General features: G+C 36.2%; 2 protein-coding genes across 2 annotated transcripts; both read right to left on the reverse strand.

The window, feature by feature from the left end:
- Positions 1 to 7,505: 7,505 nt before the first annotated feature.
- On the reverse strand, positions 7,506 to 8,695 carry LOC306877105 (homeobox protein Hox-D4a; the record flags this gene model as incomplete). Its single annotated transcript, XM_079428642.1, has 2 exons — positions 7,506 to 7,807; positions 8,227 to 8,695. 2 exons carry the CDS (start codon positions 8,693 to 8,695, stop codon positions 7,506 to 7,508), a joined length of 771 nt encoding a protein of 256 aa, XP_079284768.1.
- Positions 8,696 to 19,086: 10,391 nt separating this feature from the next.
- Positions 19,087 to 20,851, reverse strand: LOC306876724 (homeobox protein Hox-D9a-like). Its single transcript, XM_079428090.1, has 2 exons — positions 20,261 to 20,851; positions 19,087 to 19,973 (listed from the first exon to the last, which is right to left on the reverse strand). Exons 1-2 carry the CDS (start codon positions 20,799 to 20,801, stop codon positions 19,732 to 19,734), a joined length of 783 nt encoding a protein of 260 aa, XP_079284216.1. The 5' UTR covers positions 20,802 to 20,851; the 3' UTR covers positions 19,087 to 19,731.
- Positions 20,852 to 21,420: the final 569 nt, after the last annotated feature.

Consider the following 21,420-nt stretch of genomic DNA (forward strand, 5'->3'; position numbering starts at 1 on the left):
CGTTATATTTAGGACTCTGACTACGTATATGGTCAACATCTTACGTTTTCGATTGCAAAATGACTGAATGTGAATTCACGGCCATCTGCGTTGCCAGTTCTTAAAACCACAAATGTATTACATTTTTGCATGATGTCCCATTTTTTAATGAACGAATTTATTTCGCACCTATAGAAGATTGGACTGGTTTTAGGAGCAGTCAAAGCTGTAGCTGAGAGAGGGAAAAAACTGACATAAGCGATTTTACACAAAGAGATGCTGGCCAAAATATTTAGCACTCATAAGCCTTTTGGGTGACCTTTGGCTTCCTCTCCAATAACTCACTGATTAATGAACAACGGACGGAAGGGACTCAAGTCACAATGCAATCCACACCGCACAACTTTTTCACCGGTGATTTTAAAACCGAGCAAGAGCAAGATGAGATGATCCTCATCCTACAAGACACGATGACCTGTTCTGTGCCTCTCTGAAAATCCTTTCGAAATCACGAGACGAGGACAACACCATTGAAAAAGGCTATGGGATTAATAATAGTATTAATATTATTGTTGCTGGTGATGGACCGCTAAGTTGGCAAAAGTACAGATAACGAGAATGTACGTAGCCAGTTTTTCAACTTGTGTGTCATGTTCAAAGTCTTAATAGGATAAATGTAGCGAACAGTTCAGCCGAACATGGTCTGCCTTTATTAGTCAACAGTGTTTTCGCCCACTCACTCCCACGGTAAGTTTGGTACTCATAATAGAACAATGGGCTGTAAAAAATAATGGACTCTGGAAGTCGATCTCTAAATATATACATGTATATCTGTTTCTGTTTTGCATGCTCAAGTCTTTCTCTTTTGTAGAAAAATATTTGTATATGGCTATCACATTAGGCCCTAGTATTTTAAATCCTATGCTGGAAATAATGTATACAAAATGATAGGTTCGTGAAAAAAAATCCCTTATCGTCTCAAAATCATGTAATCTGAGGAACTGAAAACAAATACGTTTGAGTTTGAGCTTCAACTTATTTACCAGATATCGCACAATGCAGAAGAATGCAATTACAGAGCTTAATGTTTTGTGAAATATTTAAGAATTCATAATTGTTTATAAATAATCAAGATACGTATAACCAAAAACCTGTTATTAATCTTAATACTATTCAGTAAACGGGTCAATTGCAAAACGGGCTTAGAACATCAAATAAAAAAAGAAAATTCCATTCTTTACGGGAATAGTTTAGAAATCATATTAGGTCTTAAAACCTAATTATAAACCACCATGTTAGTTTAGATTCCAAACATCTAGATTTTCGTTTCATAGTATGCTTTTGCTTCGTATCTAAATTTATTTTTACATATGAAATTAATTTAGACTCTTTCATTGCATGCGAAATCAGGTTTCCATTCAGAATTTGACTTTATGTAATGTTAATTTTTTTGAGTGGTTGAATCTCAGTAATTTGGACTAAATCGAAATCAGAGAGATTGAAATTATATGAATTTATGGAAACATGTATGTTTAAAAGAATAGCCTACCCTAACCCACAAATGTCATGTCCAACATCGCATTGACTATAACACAAATTAAAGTGATTAACGATCTCACAATGCATGACAGATGTTTTATACTGTGTATGGCCAACTCCAGAAAGCTATCAGAATGTGTCAAATAAAACAGCTAAAATAAGCTCTAATATTCTATGACTGAAATCACCTTACATGCTAACCATCTAAAATAGTCAAGGTTGCGCAAATCTGTAAAACTCTAAGTTTTTGTCTTCAAATCGTACTTGCTTAGTTGGTAGGCGACGACATTAATAAAGATCAGCTGCTTTGAATGGAATAAATCATATTTTTACGCCGGCCTCATGTAAACCCACGCTTAAAGGTTACGTTTTGCAATGCAATTGCTTACCTGTGATGTCAATTTATTATATAGCCGTGCTTCTTAGTCTCAATATCTCTCAGTTCGGCTGCTCGGATATATCCTTCACCCTTTGTCTATAGACAGTACTGTCTTAAAACTGATCTCGCTCTTTTCCAGGCATTTCCATATACCAATGCAGACAGTATTCCCGAAAGAATGGGAGCCACTCACTCAGCTACCAATAAAAAGCCAAGAAGGTCTTCTTATTCCAAAACGAAATATTACTAGCAATCAACTTCCCATTTGAAAAAAGTGAACGTTTTACAGAGACAGGCTCGCCGAATGAGTCGACATTAGTTTATTTCGGGAACCTTATCATGACAAATGAAGGCGCTGCCTTAAAATACAAGCATATTTGTTCACGTGATCCGGATCGCAGATTGTCCTGATTGAGACTGCTACTCCGACCAGCTTCACCTCACAAATATATTTTAAAAGCAAGAGCACTAACATTCCCTCCAACCTCACATCATTGTACAATCATTTTGCACAAGAACTCGCTCCTTTCTCAGCCACTGTATCGGAGTGTATCATTAAGACAAAAGCTGCATTGCTATTTATTATGGATTTGAAACCCAGGCATAATAAAATAATAACAAAAACAAACGTTCAAATGAAGCAAAAAAAAAAAAGTTTTAGCACTGCCTTGTCTTTATTTGAAAGACAAATAACTGGATAATCTGTGAAACATTTGATTTTGTTTTCTTCACACACCAATGTCTGGCTGACTATTCACCTTTTATTCTTTTTTTTTTTTTGTACATTTAACGCAGTGTAATGGGATTAGTCCGTTGTTGAAAGCAACATCATTATGAATTTTTAGTTTTATTTAAAATGAAGATGATCAGATATATATGTGTTCCTTTTTGCTGGCTGTTTAGAACAGAAATCATTTTATTATAGGCTACAAGAAACCACTGAAATATTGTTTGACTATAATGGTTTAGGTAATGACAGCAATGTATGACCTCCTCAACCAAAGAGATTCATCAAAATCATTCCAAATTCTATATTGTTCTTCTCAAAAAGCAAGAGTGTGCATTGATCCATATGCAAGCATGAAATGTAAAAATAGGTATTCATGCTGTTTTTACTAGTTGTGCATTAAAATACTTTGTTTTCAAATTGCTTCTAAAATACATGCAATTCTGTGACCCTACCCTTTTCTCTTTTTTTACCCATAAAACAGAATTTGAGAGGTTAAATGCAAGTCGGTTATGTTATATGTAATCTGAGTTAGAATGCTTGTTGTGCTATGGTTGTGCTGCATGGATATGTAACTGGATGGTAAGATGGAGATGAAACGGTTGGGAACGCGGCCGAGCGAAGGATTGTCCTGAGGAGAGGATGCGAGTCGTCTCCCCTTGCAGCATATGTTCACGGGCTAATAAAAGTGAAAGATTTACAGTCCACGCCCGGCCCCCAACAGCCTCTCGCCCTTTCAGGAATTACTGAGCATGATTTACAACGATGCAGATCACCGTCATCCTTCTCCAACAGTTCGCAACACGTTATGGATAGATCTACGATCATAACGCTCCATTACTAAACGAGTGGGTATTGTAGGGTTTTTGACATCAATGAAATGTATTGTTTTTGGATCGATGCCATTTTTTCTCTGTCTGTGTGTGTGTGGGAAGGCTACTTATGCTGTTGTTGTTTTTTTTGGTGTTGTTGTTTTTGTTTTAATTGTTGTAGAATTGTCAGGATCCAACATGAATTTATTCAGCCAATACTTCACGTCAATAACTATGGGATGGTTTTCCAGATAGACCTCTACAATGAATTCTAGCATGTGTCATTTTTATCTAACCAAACAAATACGTCTCCGCAAATAGTCGCCGCTAATCGGGAAAGAAAAGCATCTCTGACGGATTATAAATCACAAAGAGGCCTTCGTTAAAGCCCTGGCGGCTAAGTAATAAACACTATCGTACTGGGCTTCACATCTTTCATACACAAATGCATCAGTATAACATTATATTACATAAGAAAACAATTACCGTAAAGTCTGCCTTCAATGCTTTAAAACTAAAAGTAGTGCTACTCCACAGCTTTTATTATTATTGATACAGGTTTAGATTTGGAGAGCTTAATGTTGAGGCTCTTTAAGCAAAAACTCACAATGAACCTGAAGTTGTTTTAATCTGTCCTCGAAGAAGACCGAATCAAAGGACGCTATTTATCAAAATTCTGACAGATATGTTTATTCGCTGTCTCAGTGCAAATATTAAATGTTTACCTACCGATGCTCCATTGGCTGAAAAGCTGTACGAATGTGCAGGATGCGATGGGGTGAGATACAGGACCGTTTGGATATTATTTTCTTGGACCTCTTCAGTTTTCAAGTCTGATAGAGTCCTCGCGATTAATGACGACGCCGTGGTTCTAGGGGACGTGCTGCATTAATTATTTAGACAATCACGTGGTCAAACAAAAAAGATATAGACCGGAACCATATTCTGAATTCTATCTTGGGATGTCGACCGCGCAGTTTGATTTATCTTAACGGGTTGTCCCGATGGGCGAAGACATTTTCAACGAACAGCTGGAAATCAAAAATGGCCGTTTGAGAAGCATTGTGAGAGCGGCGGTAGTAGTCGGTGCAGTGTCATTGCAAATGGAACTGCGTATGGCTCTCATTTATTCTGTTCAGACATCCAGGTCAATACTCAGAAAGCCTTACTGAAAGCAAAGACGAGCGATCCCCTGCGTGGCGTGTTTTCACTATAGGCACAAGGCTTATTTAACAAAAATAGATATTGGAATGTTTTATTGCTGTTTGACTCTCTCTCTCTCTCTCTCTCTCTCTCTCTCTCTCTCTCTCACACACACACAAACACACACACAAACATATAAACATATAAATCAGAATATACATACACACACACATACACACACGCACACACATATTTGTATAGTCGGTACACTATTGACCATGCATATGCAATATATAAATCCCTTTTTCAGCAAAATAATTGCTGTAAAAAATGCTATCAGAGAACTACTCCACATGCATGTTTGTAAGGTAGATTTTAGATGTTTCGCCTGAAATAAACTTTACATTTTGTCCTCCCTGAAGGTGTGTATTGATTTTCTTATACTCTCTCTCTCTCTCTCTTTGATTGTGATAGAAGTGGCTTTTATTGACATAAAAAGTCTTTACATTGCCACAGCATTGGTAACATTAAATTACAGACACACATTTACAAACATTTACTTTTAATAATAATTGTATCAACTTTTTAAATTATTTATTAGTATTTTGTCTCTCACACACGTTTACTCAGCCATCTAAATGACATGTTTTTATATACAGCTAGTTATAAATACTATAACCTAACCCTAACAGAAAACTTTAGGCATTTGTACAGTTTAAAAAGCCTCTATTTACTATTTTCATCTACTACAAAGGAGAACGCCTCCAAACAGAGGTTTTGAGAGATTTTGTCATATTAACCTCACTTCAGGGTACATATTTGTCACCCCGAAATATGGTACATACACACACACATACCGCAAGCACAAATGTTTTGGAAAACGATTTTAGGCATTGAGAACAAAAGCAAGAAAAGAATCAAAACAAAGATACATTTTTGTGTAATATTTAAATGATATAAACTCTATTGCTATTTAGATAGTAACGATCGCTTACAACAATTTAAATAATACACGGATACCAAAATGGATATCTTCCGGTTTGTCAATAATGCTTTGACTTGATATTTTTCATGATGAAACAAAACACCTAGAGGTTTATTTATGGATTGTAGTTTCACAATTATCTTAATCAGTGTGCAGCTGCAGTTTTAATGTACAGGACTCGGGCAGAAACTGATAAAGTAGGGTACAAATTCTCTACAAAGTCACACGCTGTGGCAAATAATCACCGTGTAAGGCAAGCAAATATTAATAAAGACCAACATTTTGTGCAATTTTTTTTCCCCATTCTTTCTTTTAAAAAAGCACCCCCTTCTCCACACGAACATATTTTTGGTGCATTTGTGCGCAAAAACGTCTGAGAGAACCGGCTGAAGGTCCATCAGGTCAGGAGTGTAGAGGTCAGTGCTCACGGCTCAAAAGCGTCTAATGCAACAGAAACTGTGTCCTCTGGATGAACCTGCCCGCAAGGCTTTTTTTGAACTTCTGTAAAAATACCTTTTCATGCTCTCAACGTGAAGGCTTCAGTGTGAAGACTCCTTCGCAATGCATGCCTTGTGTTTTTGTTTAAGGAGACAAAGACACCACAATGATAGCAGAGCGTCTGCTGTTGGAAAACCATTTCAGATTTAACACCAATTCCTTTTTCAAAAATAACATAATGTGTATGAAAGTGCTTGATAAAACGTGTTTTCCTATCTCAAGAGTTTCTAGTTTCAACACAATATGACGCAGTTTGAGTGAAACCTCTCTGCATATTATTTAATTACTGCAAAATATGCCAGTAGAAAATATGCACAATATACAGAAATATATACATATGTTTAAGAACTTAAAAACTCAAAACTGAATTTGAAAATCATTGAACGGACACTTACGTTCACGTAGAACATAAAGATTTTAACATTTTTAATAAATAGAAGGTTCAAACATCTTGAGGGCTAAACGTGTATCTAAAATGCAAATAAAAAGCTGCTTTTCAAGAATTTCCGGCACCATCTGGAAGACTGAAAAACTGCTTCTGCAAATGTAGCTATATTGTTTACAAATATGTCGGGTGGGATAGTGGAGTATGGTATAAGGCATGGAATATTCGTGTCAAAAAGAGATATTTATTCTCGATTAAATAGGACATTTTTAAAAGCTGCAATAAACAAATGTAAAACGTCCATTACGAAATTCTTAAAAATTACATGAACATGATAAAATTATCTGACCGTAATATAGTCTTTTAGAACGTAAACCATTAATGAGGCGGGCACAATAAACGAGGTTGAAAAGGACATTTCTACAGTTTTTCAGTCTACAAATAAATAATTTCCCAGGCAACTATTTTTTTCCCCCTTATTATTAACTAATTTTTATTTAGTTTTTATTACTTGCATCCAGTCGACTTTAGTACAAAAAACACCTAAGACATTCGTAATTTATGATATGCTGGACACTTACTTAAGATCTCTTTAATGATTAAATTAGGATAAATTGACTCGGCATAGGCGTAATCTTGCCATAATGCTTTTAAAAAGAGAAAACGGCTGATATACAGATATTAAAAAAAAAGAAAAATGGTGTAAATAGGGTCACTGAAACGATCCATGCTCTGAAACAAATTTGGCAAGTTTGTGTAAAATAGCGTGAGCTTTATAACGTTTTACTGTACCTCGTGGTGGCATGTGAATCATCATTCGATGCCTCATATCCTCTTTGCCTCAGTTACAAAGGGTTACAATACTGGAAATATCGAAATTTGGGATTTTAATGCATAGCAGCTTTTACGCTGCATTTAGTCATGGTGTGTGCTTCTGGTTCTCAGTTTTTGGCACTTGTACCCAACATGTCATGATTTGCTACCATGCAATGTCAAATTAAGCATTGTCTATTACATACAGTTCATCTGTACATCTGGCGGGAGGGAGAGATATCCACTTAGAAAGTTGTAATCTCTGTCTGGCTGTCCTTCTGAGCGTGTTGTGCATTCTGATTTCCAGCTGACGCCGATCTTCCTTTCGTGTTAGGAAGTTTGTGATCCTTTTTCCATTTCATTCTCCTGTTCTGAAACCAGATTTTAATCTGTCGCTCGGAGAGACAGAGGGTATGCGCGATTTCAATGCGACGCCGTCTTGTTAGATACCTGTTAAAATGAAACTCCTTTTCTAGTTCGAGAACTTGCTGTCTTGTGTAAGCTGTCCGAGAACGTTTGGGTTCCGCTCCTGTGTAATCCGGATTCACTGAGAGAGACAAAAACACAGTTATGTTTAAAAAACAAAGAACCCAACCATTCGCTTCCTAATGCCTGAACTTTTACAAAAAAAAATAATAAATAATAATAATAAAAAATACCCAGTTGCTCGAATTTTATCCAACGCATATTATTTACTGGAATAATTTCAGTTTCAGTGAATTTATTTCAAAGTTTACCACTGCTAAATTATTCAGTTCAAAGCTTTGGGCCAAGTGGACTCTCAGTACTGCAATAGTGGCCAACACAGCTAGCGGCCTATTTCCTAAGCAATAAAAATTTATGGCTGGTGTAATTGGTGGCCCCTTCAGAGGAACCCATAAATATTTCACTGAATGGGTTTAACTGTGACTAAAACAGCAGAATAGGGCTGGCCCACAAGGAGACAGCGAGTAGAATTAATCTTACCCGTAGTAACGTGCACTTTCTTCATCCATGGATAAACTACAGCAGGCTGCTTGGCTGGTATCCCGTTCTGGCTCTTTGTGTTTTGTTGTTGTCCACAAGTCCTTGGTCCGGATATTTGGACCGCAGGACACTGCTCTGTCTGTGCGGGATAAGGGCTAGGGTGGCTGGCTTGATCCTGCACATGACCCCGCGGCTGCACCGACGAGCCCTGGACAGTGTTACAACTGTAAGGCTGTTCAGAGTAGTTTGGCCGTGAATAGATTCCGGGATGCTGGAAATCAGTGTCCTGCGACGGACTGTAGTAGCCTGGGCTCTGTTCAGGTATATAGCTGTTCTGAGAATATTCCTCACAAGGAGGAAATTTTGGATCCACATACTTGGAGTTCACCATGTACGAACTCATGGCCATTAATTTCTGAAGGTAGGAAATACTAATTTTTCTCGAGTTGTCTTTTTTTCCTCCCTCCATAAAGCCCTCCTACTTGCTGTCTACTGAATAAAGTTAGGCTACCATGTGACCAGCTCGGCCAATCGAGGTGGAGGGACTTCATCAACCGAGAAGAAGCTGTGCACACCTAGTAGTTGATTTCACAAACTTCACATTATCTCTCAATTAGGACGGTAACAATATACATATGAAAAAAAAAAAAAAAGAATTTAATTGGTTTAATTCCCGATCTGTGTTTAAAAAAAAAGACAAATTCTGATTGTGTATTGAGACCCAGTTGGCAATGCCCAGCATCATATGGGAGGATCCCTCCTTACTACACAATTAATGATATCATATAAAACATGTATGTGCATCACATGTATGTGTATGTGGCCCATTTGGTAAATTAATATTCAACCAAGCTAAATCAAACTAAACCCAGGGATTTTGACTGGTAAAAACAAAACAAGACAAAAGATAAAAAACGGCCCAAGGCACAAAAAGAGTAACATAAAGCCAGCAGACAATTGATGGAGACCGTCTTTGTCATGTAGAGGTCACGCAGAAGTTACTGGAGTCTCATCGTTCCAGCGCTTCTCATCCTTTCAGCTCGCTGTATAGAGCGCCCTGGTTCGCCATCAATGCGCCGCGCCAATCAATAATCAAACGCCACATAAAAGAGAATAGCCACTTGGCAGTTCATAAGGTACTATCAGGGAGCAATGTATATGCAAAGTTTGTTAACATTTTTACAAAATACCGTTCTCGTTAATTTGTGCTCTCTGTCCTGTCTCTCACTCAGATTTCAACGCTATAAAAAAAAAAAAATGTTAAGGTTTTAGTGAAAACAGGAAGAAACGCAATACAAAGCACCACCAAGTGACCAGAGGCAATGTTGACACAACTGATCAAAGCATTTCATGACAGTTCCCTAATCAGAATCATATAATCATATTATGCAATTATGCTTATAATTTCATATTCTCCAGAAAGTGGTTCTTCGTTGCCAGATGCCGTTTTCCAAAGCACTTATTAGAAATGTACATGTATTGCCCGTACATTAGATGGCAAGAAAACATTCAGAACACACAAAGTTTTATTCGAAGTTTTTGCATCGACCATATACTCCCTTAGGATCGAATCTGTGACTGTCATGTTTTTCACACAAATTCGGTTCTACAGGGTATATATAGACGACGGCATGTATTCGCTCAACAGACAAAACGCCTTCGAAAAAACAAACAAATTTAAATTCTTTATACATTGAATTCGTTACTGCAACCGTTCTAACTCAAAAGTGTCTCATTAAGTATAATTCATTTTCAAAATTGCACTATAGTTTGATTTTAAAAAAGAAGGTTCATGGCTTTTTAATATTCCTTTGATAAAACAGTTGTTTAAAAGGGGGGAAAATCTCCAAATAGAAGCTAGCTCAATTTCTCAGACCTTGCGCACAGCGCTCAAATTTATGTAATACATGGTGACTAATCACACTAATAAAAACGATCTCATTCTATAGGCCTATCTTTATACAACACATTATTATATTCATCCAGGTATAGGATTGAAGGCTTGTGTGCTAAATTCTACTCGCTGTGAGATGCTGTCATGGCAGTCAACTTGATCAGGTGGCCTCGAAACCGTGTGCTGTTATATGAAGAAGCATATAAAGGAAGGCTAAAGGTCGAGAGGTCAAGCCGAATCATTTACAACACACATCACAAAGTTTCATTATTTTTTTGCAAGGCGACAGCGGTAGCGGAAAAGGAGGAAAGTTCATGGATAATACATGACCTCCTCTGATAACCAGCTTCTGTGGTCCTTTGCTCCCGGTCACCAGAGCAAAGCTGCCCCAAAACCTTGGATCTATTAAAAATGCAAGAATCAAGAACTCTCAGTATTTAATAATATTTTTTTCTTGTGAATTTCCATTCAAATACCAAATACATAGTTTGATTAATTTGACCAGCTGTATCTTAACTGTTTAACTGTGTTAGAGCATGATGCTTTTACGGGTGATGCTTTTTAGATTTAAGATAAATGAGAATAGGTTCGAAATTCTGCATGCCATCTATTCTTCATATTAGATTTTTTAATATATTAATTAATTTTCGTATGTTTTATACTTACCAAGAGTAGCTAGACAATGTACCTTTTTAGTACGTGTATTTGTTTATTTATTTTAATTTTTAGACAGCGTGACCCGTGTTTCACCTTGCTTTGCGACTTGTTCAGGCGGGTCAAAGCCGAGTTACTGATGAACAAAAGAATGAAACCGCCAACAATTGTAGTGACCTCTGATTTTAAATCAAAATATATCCTGTTGCATTTAAAAAATAATAATAATTCGCATGCACATAGGGGTTTCTCTGGTATGAACCGTTTTTTTACTTTAACCCCCGACTTGAATCAAGTTGGAAATGAATTTTTGTATGCAGAATTGACGGTCATTCTTTAATAATCGGCATTTTTATGATTTAATTCTTTAAAAAATATATATGTTTGACTCACAAGAGAATTAGCCACAGTTTGGCTATCATCGAATGAAATATCTGATCTTTCTCATACGCTTTAGTAAATATCTGGATTGCTCTTTATAGAATGCACAGATATATTTTAACTGATTAATGTTTAATTTAAAATTTTAACTAAACAAAACTCTCAATCGTTATTTAACTGAAATTGTATAGTTGGATAAAACAGTGACTAAATGTTTTTTTTTTTTTTTTTTTTTTTTTTTATATACCTTTATAAGATGCATATAAAATTTGACATATTTGCTATTGTTAATTCAGACAATTTAATTCAGGCTTTAATGAAAATGACTTTTGTTATTTTGTATTTTTCTCAATAATTTAAACAGCCACTTGTTCAGGAAAAATAATTAACACAAAGGATAGATGGTTTAGGGCTAGAATGACCGTATCTTTTGCTTGGGGGCGCTAGAGAGCTGGTCAATAAAACCAGAAACCCTGCTTATGACAAAGCTCAGTAATGTCATGAAAGGGTGTGTATCCACTAAATGATGTTTTCGTTTAGCCATATTTCTCTCAGAAACAGTAGGCTACACTATTTGATCAAAATGAAGCACACTGCACAACAGGTGTAAATACGAAGCAATAATTTGTAGGTCAAGTGCAAAAGAACAACTCACATTAAATAAATTTGGGGGCATTGTTAAATATGTGGTAATCACAGACAGCTCTCAATATAGGCCTATGTGTATTTCGCACTTGGAATCCAACAAAAGAATGTTTAACAAATAATTAGAAATTAAGCAAAAGCAACATAATTTTGAACTCGTTGTATCGAAAATGTGCATTTTAACGTAGGCTATATAATAACAATAATAATAATTGAATTCGTGTATACAAGGTAAGTCCTGAAGAGCGACGGAAACAATATTTCATAGCGTGCCGCCACAACTGCACCAAAATCGGTCTACTGCATAACATTTACGTCACATCCATTACAACCTATTTTTTCTCTCCATAGTTATCCAACCACTCAAAACTCTGCACAACAACACAAGAGGAGTTCACAGAAACAAATCAGCGCTGGTTTGGAGGCTGACTATATGAAACCACCCTAAACATTATGGCACAATTTAACCACGCACAAGTTCAGTGACACGAACTGAGGACAAGCTTACCTCCAGAAGCAGGAGTATCGCGTAAAGCGCATCGACAAGTTTGTATATCCATGATCAAAACAAGCGTGGAGCCTCTTTCCTCTGCAGCCATACTGGGATCTTTTCTAAACCGTCTGAACGACCTTTCTAATACACAATGTGAATTATATTTTGGCTTGTCAACTCCCTGGCCATAAAACAAAGTTTAATGGTATCACGTGCTTCCCCACAGCCATTCATGACAGCGCGCGGGTGCCATAAATAATCCTGAAAGTTGCACTTATTCAATAATGGCGATTACTCTGATCTCAGGGGGAAATAAAGACACGGGGTTCAATTCGCATACTCAGACAAAATTAAAAAAATAAAAACACTACGCTGTAGAAAACCAGAGATTATTTATTGTATCAGCCTAATGTCTGCGATATATTTTGGCAAATACTTGTTGTAGAGTTCTTATCCAAGTAGTATTAGTCGGTGTAGTATTTCTTAAAAAAGGGGGAAAAAAGCATTGCTTAAGTTCGCACATTATTTTTCCACTGTACCCTACAGTTCACTGTAGGATAAATTAGGTGTTTTTTGAAAATCTCTGACGTGTGAAGTAACGGGACGTTTTTTTCCTGATTGTAAATTCAAGGTTAAAAATACTCATAATGCATCCCAGTGAAAGAGAGGAAAAAAACACGCATTAGCTCAATATATGGCGAGCTGTCGACTTTTGTAAAATGACCATTGGGAAAGTTCCTGTGCACTGAGTATTAGCCTAAAAGAAACGTTTAGCCTACCGGTAAGAACAATTTTCTCACCTCAGAGTTTTTATTTATTTATTTATGTATTTATTTTTTATCCAGCCATTTGAAAAATTCAACTGATTTGTCGATTGATAGCTAATTCTAAATATTTCACAGCTCATTCAAAGGGCATGAAATGCGTGCAAGGATATTTTTACAATATTTTTTGCTAATATTTTGGATAGTTATAGCCTATTATTGTTAAATGAGAACTATTAAAATGTAAACCAACTTTTGTTTGCAAACCGTGAAAGAATGATGAGACGTGAAATTGAATAGGCTAAACAGCAATCATTAATGAAATAAAATATGAAATAATTCCGACTGTTCTCGCTCAGAACCTGAAAGTATTGTTTTTGTTTCAAAAAAATTGCATTTCTATCAGTTAATAAGAGAACTGTGTGACTATTGTATCACATGACTGCAACAACCAATCACGGTTACAGGAAATGACCTCGAGGACAAAGATGCAGATAGAGGGCATGCAAGTCCCAGAGTGTTAGACAACAGCACCGCCTGCCGACCAAAGCAGACACTGCCTAGGTGTTCTATAGCCTGCATGGCAAACGTTCCTCGTTATGGAACAGATTGTTTTTTTTTTTTTTTTGCATAGCTGCTCATACAGATATAGTGCATTGAACCACTACAAGAAGTGCTTACATAACTATTTTACATGTATACTTTGAATATCATCACTATTCAAATAATGTATCAACAGCCTACACAATACAGCTTAGGCCTACATTATACACATTTGCACATGCAAAGTTGTGTTTTTTTAAAGAATATTTATTGTAATCTGATTTGGTTTTTGAAAAGGCGACACTGTAAATTGGTTATAAAACGACATCATCAACGCCAATGCGCATTGCATGAGTATCAACCGATGAAAATAATTAAACGTACAGATCCAGTAATATTATAATATTTTTTTGCTAGCATTTCAAGTTTGTATTGCAATTAAAATACTGATGTGAACTGTGTTCTAAAGGAGGATAATTGAATTTAATGTGTAGGCCTATGGTTTCGGTTATCTCGTTTGTAGGCTCCTCTTGCTTCTTCTGCCGCATTGCAGTGAGGTTGTAAATACCTCTGCAGCGGCCTGTCAGCTGACTGTGAAATACTGTCTTTGTTCCGCAGACCCTGTCTCCCTTCCCAAAAACTGCGCCATTCTCACCATTAAGGGAGGCATACATTAAAACACACAACAACTGCACCTCCACATTTTACAGACTTTCAGAATCTTTCTATAACTCCTCCTTTTTAATAAATGCTGTGAATGCTATTTTCATGCAGCAATTAAAGCTAGATAACGTCTGAATATTTGAAATTGATGTGAATAATTGTTTTTTATGCACAGTATTTATATATAAACTATATATATATATATATATACATATACATACATATATACATATATATAAATTGGCAAAATAAAATAACTGATAAGTGTCAACATTAAAAATATAAATTACAAGAAAAGTTCGAATCGGTCATAAAATAAACTGTAGAACAGTCATCATTTGAAAGTTTACATAACGTATTGTTTTTAATTTTAGAATTTTTGAAGATTTGCTTCTTGATTCTTTGAACGATATGAGTACTCGCACAACAAATAATGTTAATAATACTACTAGTATCAGTTATTTTGAATTAAGAATGATTTCATAAAGGTTCGTATTTTTCATATCCAAGGCTGTGATTCGATTCAAGCTTTTCTGTCAAATGAGTAAAATTAAGATCTAGTTGAGTTAGGTCAACATTAAAAAAAGCACATTACCCTAAAATATAACAAGCCGTTTTAAAGGAGCACTCTTCTAGCTTTTAGTAGAATCCAAATGGAAGCTTTCAACATTTACTTTTTGATTTCTCATTTAAATGCACAAACAGAGAATACTCTTTGAGTATAATTTAAAAAAGCTGCTGTCACAATCTGAAATTATTATCGCAAACCAAAAACCTGCTGGTAGTTTCTGACTATGCTATGACGATGGCATATATTGTCCCGCATATTCAGTCTAATAAAATATAAACTTACCAAACAAAGCCCTGTAATCCATGTTTTGCCTCCTGCGCTGCTGGTGGATATTATGAAGCTTCTTTCAAATCAGTCGTCCAGTACTGCATTGCTTGCTCTGTTTAGAAATGCAACTCTTGTAGCACCCATAGCATCTGACAACATACGTAATCGGTAACGCACGTTACCAAAGCCTTGAGTTTGTCTTCTCGATCTCTGACACAGATAGCAGAACACGCAAAATTATATATTTAAAAATATATGAGCACACTGTGTATTTTGGATTTGGAGCCTTTAGCCACATAATGTAGTGGAAAAATCGCTTGGGAAATCAGGAAAAGGGGTCATGAAGACGTTTGCGTCTTGCACATGACCAGTGGCATCCAATGACAGACGAAATAGGCTCATAAAAAGATCTATTACAAAGCTGTAAATTGTCTTCTAACAAAAAGGAATCTGGGCTGCCGCAAAGCCTCTAGTTTTTTTGTGCATAATGACTGAGCCAGCTGCACTTCCTCAGCAAAGAAAATACAGTCACAGACATCTGCTGAAAGAGAATGTGTTTGTGGGTGTGTGAGATATAGTAAAAGAGAGGGAGTGAGAGAGAGACAGAGAGAGAAATTGTAAAGACACGGTAAAATGTTCATAATCTGTGTTGTTTTGCAAGTATAAAATATGTAAAATAATTAAATTAGTTTGAGTTTAAGTAAAGCCTACCTAGAAATTTACATAATTTTAGATACTAGCCTAGAAAGTAAGCACCGACGATCAATAAAAAATTGTAGCTATGGCTAACTACTTAAATCTACCTTAATGCTCACAATGCATAATATTAGAAAACACGCTATGAATTGTGAGGAAGCTAAATGTGTATGAAATGTCTTTAAAACTTTGATTGAAACTGAATAATATAATTGATCATTTAACAAAGTATATGTTTTATAAACGATAATCGGAATTCACAGTTATAGTTTTCACAATTTGCTTTGATCAACAGAGCATCGATTCAAAAATGTGTTAGCTACTTTATTTAGAGCTGGGAGAATCTTGGAAAGTAATCATCTGTTGGCGTTTAAAATGTAAACACATTTGCCTGTGTTTCTTTTTGTGTGTCAAAAGCACTGGTACTAATGATCAGTTCTGCGGCTGAAGGTGCCAGAATAGTTGTAGATGCCAGATTTACATGTTGTTTAATATACCGAAATCACGATTTTATTTATTTTGACTGTGTAAAATTGTTACCACGAATAATATATAATGGAATTAAAATAAATAAAATTAATTATTCATGTTTACATGGCTAATTTAAAATCATTTAACGCTCATTATTTTCTGTTTAAATGTAGTTTTACAGTAAATTCATTATTATTTAAAGAAATCGAATTTAGTGTTTATTCTGGATATATCAGTTAAAAGCTGCAGTTTTTTAACGCGGGCTTATACAATATTGCTTGTAGTCACCGTGTTTTATTTAGCTTATTGCATATCACTTGAGGAAAAATAGCAAATTTGATTGCATTCGTGTTTCTGAAAATTCTAAATTAAAAACAAAACGAAATAAATAAGTGAATTAAAACTGAACATAAATAAATAAGTAAATAAAGAAAGAAAGAAAGAAAGAAAGAAAGAAAGAAAGAAAGAAAGAAAGAAAGAAAGAAAGAAAGAAAGAAAGAAAGAAAGAAAGAAAAAGAAAGAAAGAAAGAAATACCTTCACTCGGGGTGCATGGTATATTCCTTTTTTTCTGACATATCTCTTTCAGAAATATATAATTTAATTCAAGTTTAGAATAAAGGGGGGTATGGAGAGGTATAGGAGGGTCTTGAACAGTAATCTGAAAACAGATTTTATGCCCGACAACCTTGAAGTTTCATCCAAGGGAACATCTGAGACGGAGGCGAGCGCTGATTTAGGCACGCTGGTTCAGAGCCAGTATTACAACCGGACGATTTACAGGCTCGGTATTGTAGCCACCCGGCCTCTCGCAGTGTCGTAAAGACCCGCTGTCTTTGAAAGTTATCGTGTGCGTAAAATTTAGAGCTGTCGCAGTGACACTTAATTCAACCAGGATTCGACTGATAACTGGCGCGCTGTGTCGCAGATTTCCCAAGCAGATAAAATTATTGCATCAATGCTGGATCGTCGCCATACGCCTTCACATGCCTACCGTTCAGCATTTTGTGGAAATGTTGATCCGCAGGAGAGGACACTTCGTCCAGTGTGTTATGTGAAGGGTTGACAAAGTGAGAACTCGTCGATGGTGTCAGATCGTTTCTTATTAATGCCAGTGGAATCAGATATGATTGAGAGCTGCTGTATGAATGCTGTATTTGGTGAACAGGCCCACAGCCAAATTCTGCGGTCAGGGTGCTACAGCATGCCTCAAAACACGTTTGCTTTTAGTTATAGATCCAGATCACATGACAGACAGGGAGGGAGAGAAAGGAAAATTAGATTAAGTGTGTGTTTTGCTCTTTTCCATCTACGTTTGGAGTCAGCAAAATGTTGTACGTGTTCGGCATATAGCTACTGCGTTTACATTGGATTTACATGTATCCATTTACCACTACTAAACTATTCATACTAGGCTACTACTACTACTACCACCATCAATAGCCTAATAATAATAATAATAATCATAATTAGAAAGTGATGTTTTGTTGAAACATTCAATTACCAGCATTATATTCTATATAGGCTAGTTTTTATTTATTTTATTTATTTATTTATTATTTTTTATTTATTTATAAATATTTAAAACCAGCTTTAGTTTATAGGCTAGTTGTTGTGTAACATATGTATGAATAGTAGGCTACATAGGCTATTCCACGATACCACAAACAAAAACCTTCGATATATAATATCTGTTTTTCAGCCTACGTTACTGCTTAAAACAAATAAAACAAACGGCTCTGTAACATACTGATGCTGTTTTGAGTAAAGCCTTCATTTTTACTTTTCATTTCTAAATGGCTGTTCTCCTGATGATCCCATTTGTATTGTACTTGTAGTTGAAAGGAAAGAAACATTATGTCAAAGCGAAAGTAACGTGAAATAAACTGTAGGACCTCACTTAGTAGTCTACTTAAACTCCTTTAGCCCAATGAAAGACAATGAAAAGTGCAGATGCACATACATAAACTGGGAAAACTGAACGCATATGTTTGTCCCGAAATATGAACTTTTTAGATTTATCCTGTTTTGATATCTGATTAAGCTCTTGTAAGTAAATGTGCACAGCCACGGGCAGCCCATTATTTTCACAGATCAGCTATGTCCTCTAGTGGCAATAATGTGCACTCCTGTTTAATCTTGCATTCTTTGAAAATTGCTGGATGCATTCATGTTTCTTTTTTGCAGGCACGTTCCCAGCCATTTAAATATATTTTGAAGTCTATTTGTTCAGAATCGAAAATGGGTGATGCAATGACATTATTTCTGACATTAGCTAACCAGCTTGTGTGAGTATTTAATTGGCTGTTATGGCGACCTTTTTTTTTTTTTTTTTAAAGATGAAAACATTCCTGTTGCATTTTGTTGAATAGTAACACCCCAAAAGACTGTCAGTTTTAAGGCTTGTAGAGTGGAGCATTTCGTGAATAAACGTGACTTTCAGTTTACTGGGGGGTCGATGTTGCTTTAGTCTCACCATCAATACATCGACCAGACGCCCCATTGAAAAGTGTCTACGTTTTTGTGTGCAAGTAACAGACACAAAGAACCAGTGAGGTTAGTTTCAAAGAGAAGAGCAATTACGTTCCTATTCCATAAACTCATTTAGACCAGACGTCTAGCTCTTTCTATAGCTTTATTGGACCCAGTTTCTTCCTGCTCTAAAGCAATTCTTGGTACAGGTTTGACGATAAATTGGGGTTCTTTGCAACACCTTTTTATTTTTATTTTTTTATAGTAATATTGCCTAACAATGAATCTGTATTTTGTGTTCAGCATGAAACAAAATTGTCTCAGGTCATAGCAACATAAAGTCGTATTGCTGTTATTTAGACGTCTGTACATACAGTGTGCAGTCGAAATTGCCATTTATTTGTAAAACATTTTCACAGTAGGTGCACGAGTAGAGTATTTAACAAAGCTTGTCTACACCTAAATTCACTATACAGCACTGAAGACAAGCTTCACTGTGAAAAATAAAACAGACTAAAAAGTTAGATTTTCTTATATAATTTAAACCATATTGATGCATCTACCACACCAGCAAGAGCTCAAACTAGAAATACTACTCTTTTTTTAGAAAAGAGATATTAGAAATATGAAATTGTACATAATGTCCAATTAAAAAAAAAAAAGACAGAAATGAAAGGCACAGTAAATTATTACATGTGGCTGCATGAAGGTGAAGAGTGGGTTTTGCATGCATTTTGGACAGATTTAAAGATCAGCACATTAAGAACTGCTCAGATCACGAAACATCACGAAGTTCCTATAAAGACATTTTTGTGGTAGGATTTTTTATGAGTAAGGATATGTAACTTCAGAATTTAACTAAACAGAAGATATGGCATTTGAATAAGTAAATTTAAAAAACAAATAAAAAACAAAAACAAAAAAACAATTGTATCCTAAACCAAGCATATTACAGGAACAAGCATTAGCTTTTGAGCTGAAGCACACTGTTCACTAATAATCTTTGCTGCTCCTCTCTCGGTTCATCTTCTTCATTTTCATTCTTCTGTTCTGAAACCAGATTTTAACCTGCCGCTCTGTTAAATTCAGGATTCGTGCAACTTCATAACGACGATCCCTCGTTAAATACATGTTATAAAGGAACTCCTTCTCTAATTCCAGAGTCTGATATTTTGTGTAAGGGCAACGTTTCTTTCTTGTTGATCTCGCATGGATCCAGTTTGCTGCCGGGTTGCCTGAAAGAAAAAGCACGTAAATGAGCTTTATGTCCACAACTGCACCACTCATGGCAACATCAAAGGGAGCTTTACATTATGCATCCATTAATTTATTGTGTAGTGGGTGTGAATGCAACTGTTTTTGATTTGATTTGATATATATATATATATATAAAATAGCATTCTCACGGACGAAGGCAATGTCTCGGCCGTGGTAAGAGCTCGGAAACTTTTATAGGTTTGTAAAAGCTCCAGTTTAGGACAGTTGGAAGGTTGTAAATCAAGGGGCAATTCATTTTACTTACTTGGGTCAAGTTGTTGTTGTTGTTTTTCGTCTTTAGGTTCACTGTGACTCGAAATATCATTTGCACCCGTTTCTTCAGTAGCTTTGTCTACGCTCTCGGACACAGCGCTGCAGCTAAACTCGGGAACCACCGGTGTCTCCGTTTCAAACGCCGCGCTTTCAGTCCTTTTCGAGGGTAAACTTTCAGTCTTTGTACCGCTGGGCCGACTGCTGGAGTGGAACCCCGATAGAGAGATATGGTTTGAAGCTGGTTCTAACCAGGAGCGCACGTATCTGTTGTCTGAAAGATGGGTCTGTTGGACGTATGGATGGTAAATTCCGGACACAGCGGCAGTAGATGGTTGATGGACCGAGGTCCAGGACGCAGGGAACACGGCTGACTTGGGAGCGAAGCTGCACGACGAGAAGTCCGCATTTCCCCCCACACCTGACGGCCTCGCCGTGTGTGAGCCCTGGACATAACGCGCTCCGTACGCATCCTCCATGTCGTGCCCCATAATAGAGTCCACATAATAGCAACTGAGAGCTGAACTAGTCGACATTTTTGGATTCCTTCGAACTCATATAAAACGTTACTCTGTTTCGGAAACCTTGCCTCTGAACAATCATAGTATTTTTGCTGCCTTCATCTCCAGTGATTGGTTACATGAATCACGTGATCATATTTACTAATACAGAGAGTAAATCAGTCTGCTGATAACGGTATGTTTGATTTGTACTCTTAAAAAATATGATAAGAAATTATTTTCGTCTTTACTTAGCTGTAGTGGTATTTTGCATTCAACCTGTTTTAAGGACTGTTTTTTTTTTTTTTTTTTTTTTTGCTGTTTTTTTTAACAAGGTCATATTAATACATCCATTTATTTCAGTGCCAGCTCTCACCATTGATAGCTTAGCAAACGATTCCAGCAGCGTAAAATCTTGCAAAATTTCGTCAAAATGTATGTCCTACTCTAGCCTTGTAAAGGATTTTATAGAGTACCGAGTTGCAAGTCCTCGTAAAATAAATGTAATAACATGCTGTAAAACAACGAACCACCGCAGCCTCACAGATACTCATATTTTATAAACGGTCCTCGTTGCTTTAGTGTTAAGATCTGCAATTTAGTTGTTGTAAGTTTGATACTTTCTGTAAGGTGTTGTAAGATTGACACAGGAAGT

Source organism: Barbus barbus (assembly GCF_936440315.1).
Source record: "Barbus barbus genome assembly, chromosome: 11".
NCBI classification, from domain to species: Eukaryota; Metazoa; Chordata; class Actinopteri; order Cypriniformes; family Cyprinidae; genus Barbus; species Barbus barbus.

Bases quoted from the DNA above. Each gene is read 5' to 3' on its own strand.
- LOC306876724 (XM_079428090.1), bottom strand. From the start codon at position 20,801: ATGTCGACTAGTTCAGCTCTCAGTTGCTATTATGTGGACTCTATTATG. The intron at 19,974-20,260 runs GTAAGTAAAATG...TTTTTCTTTCAG, and splicing joins ACAACAACAACTTGACCCAA to GCAACCCGGCAGCAAACTGG.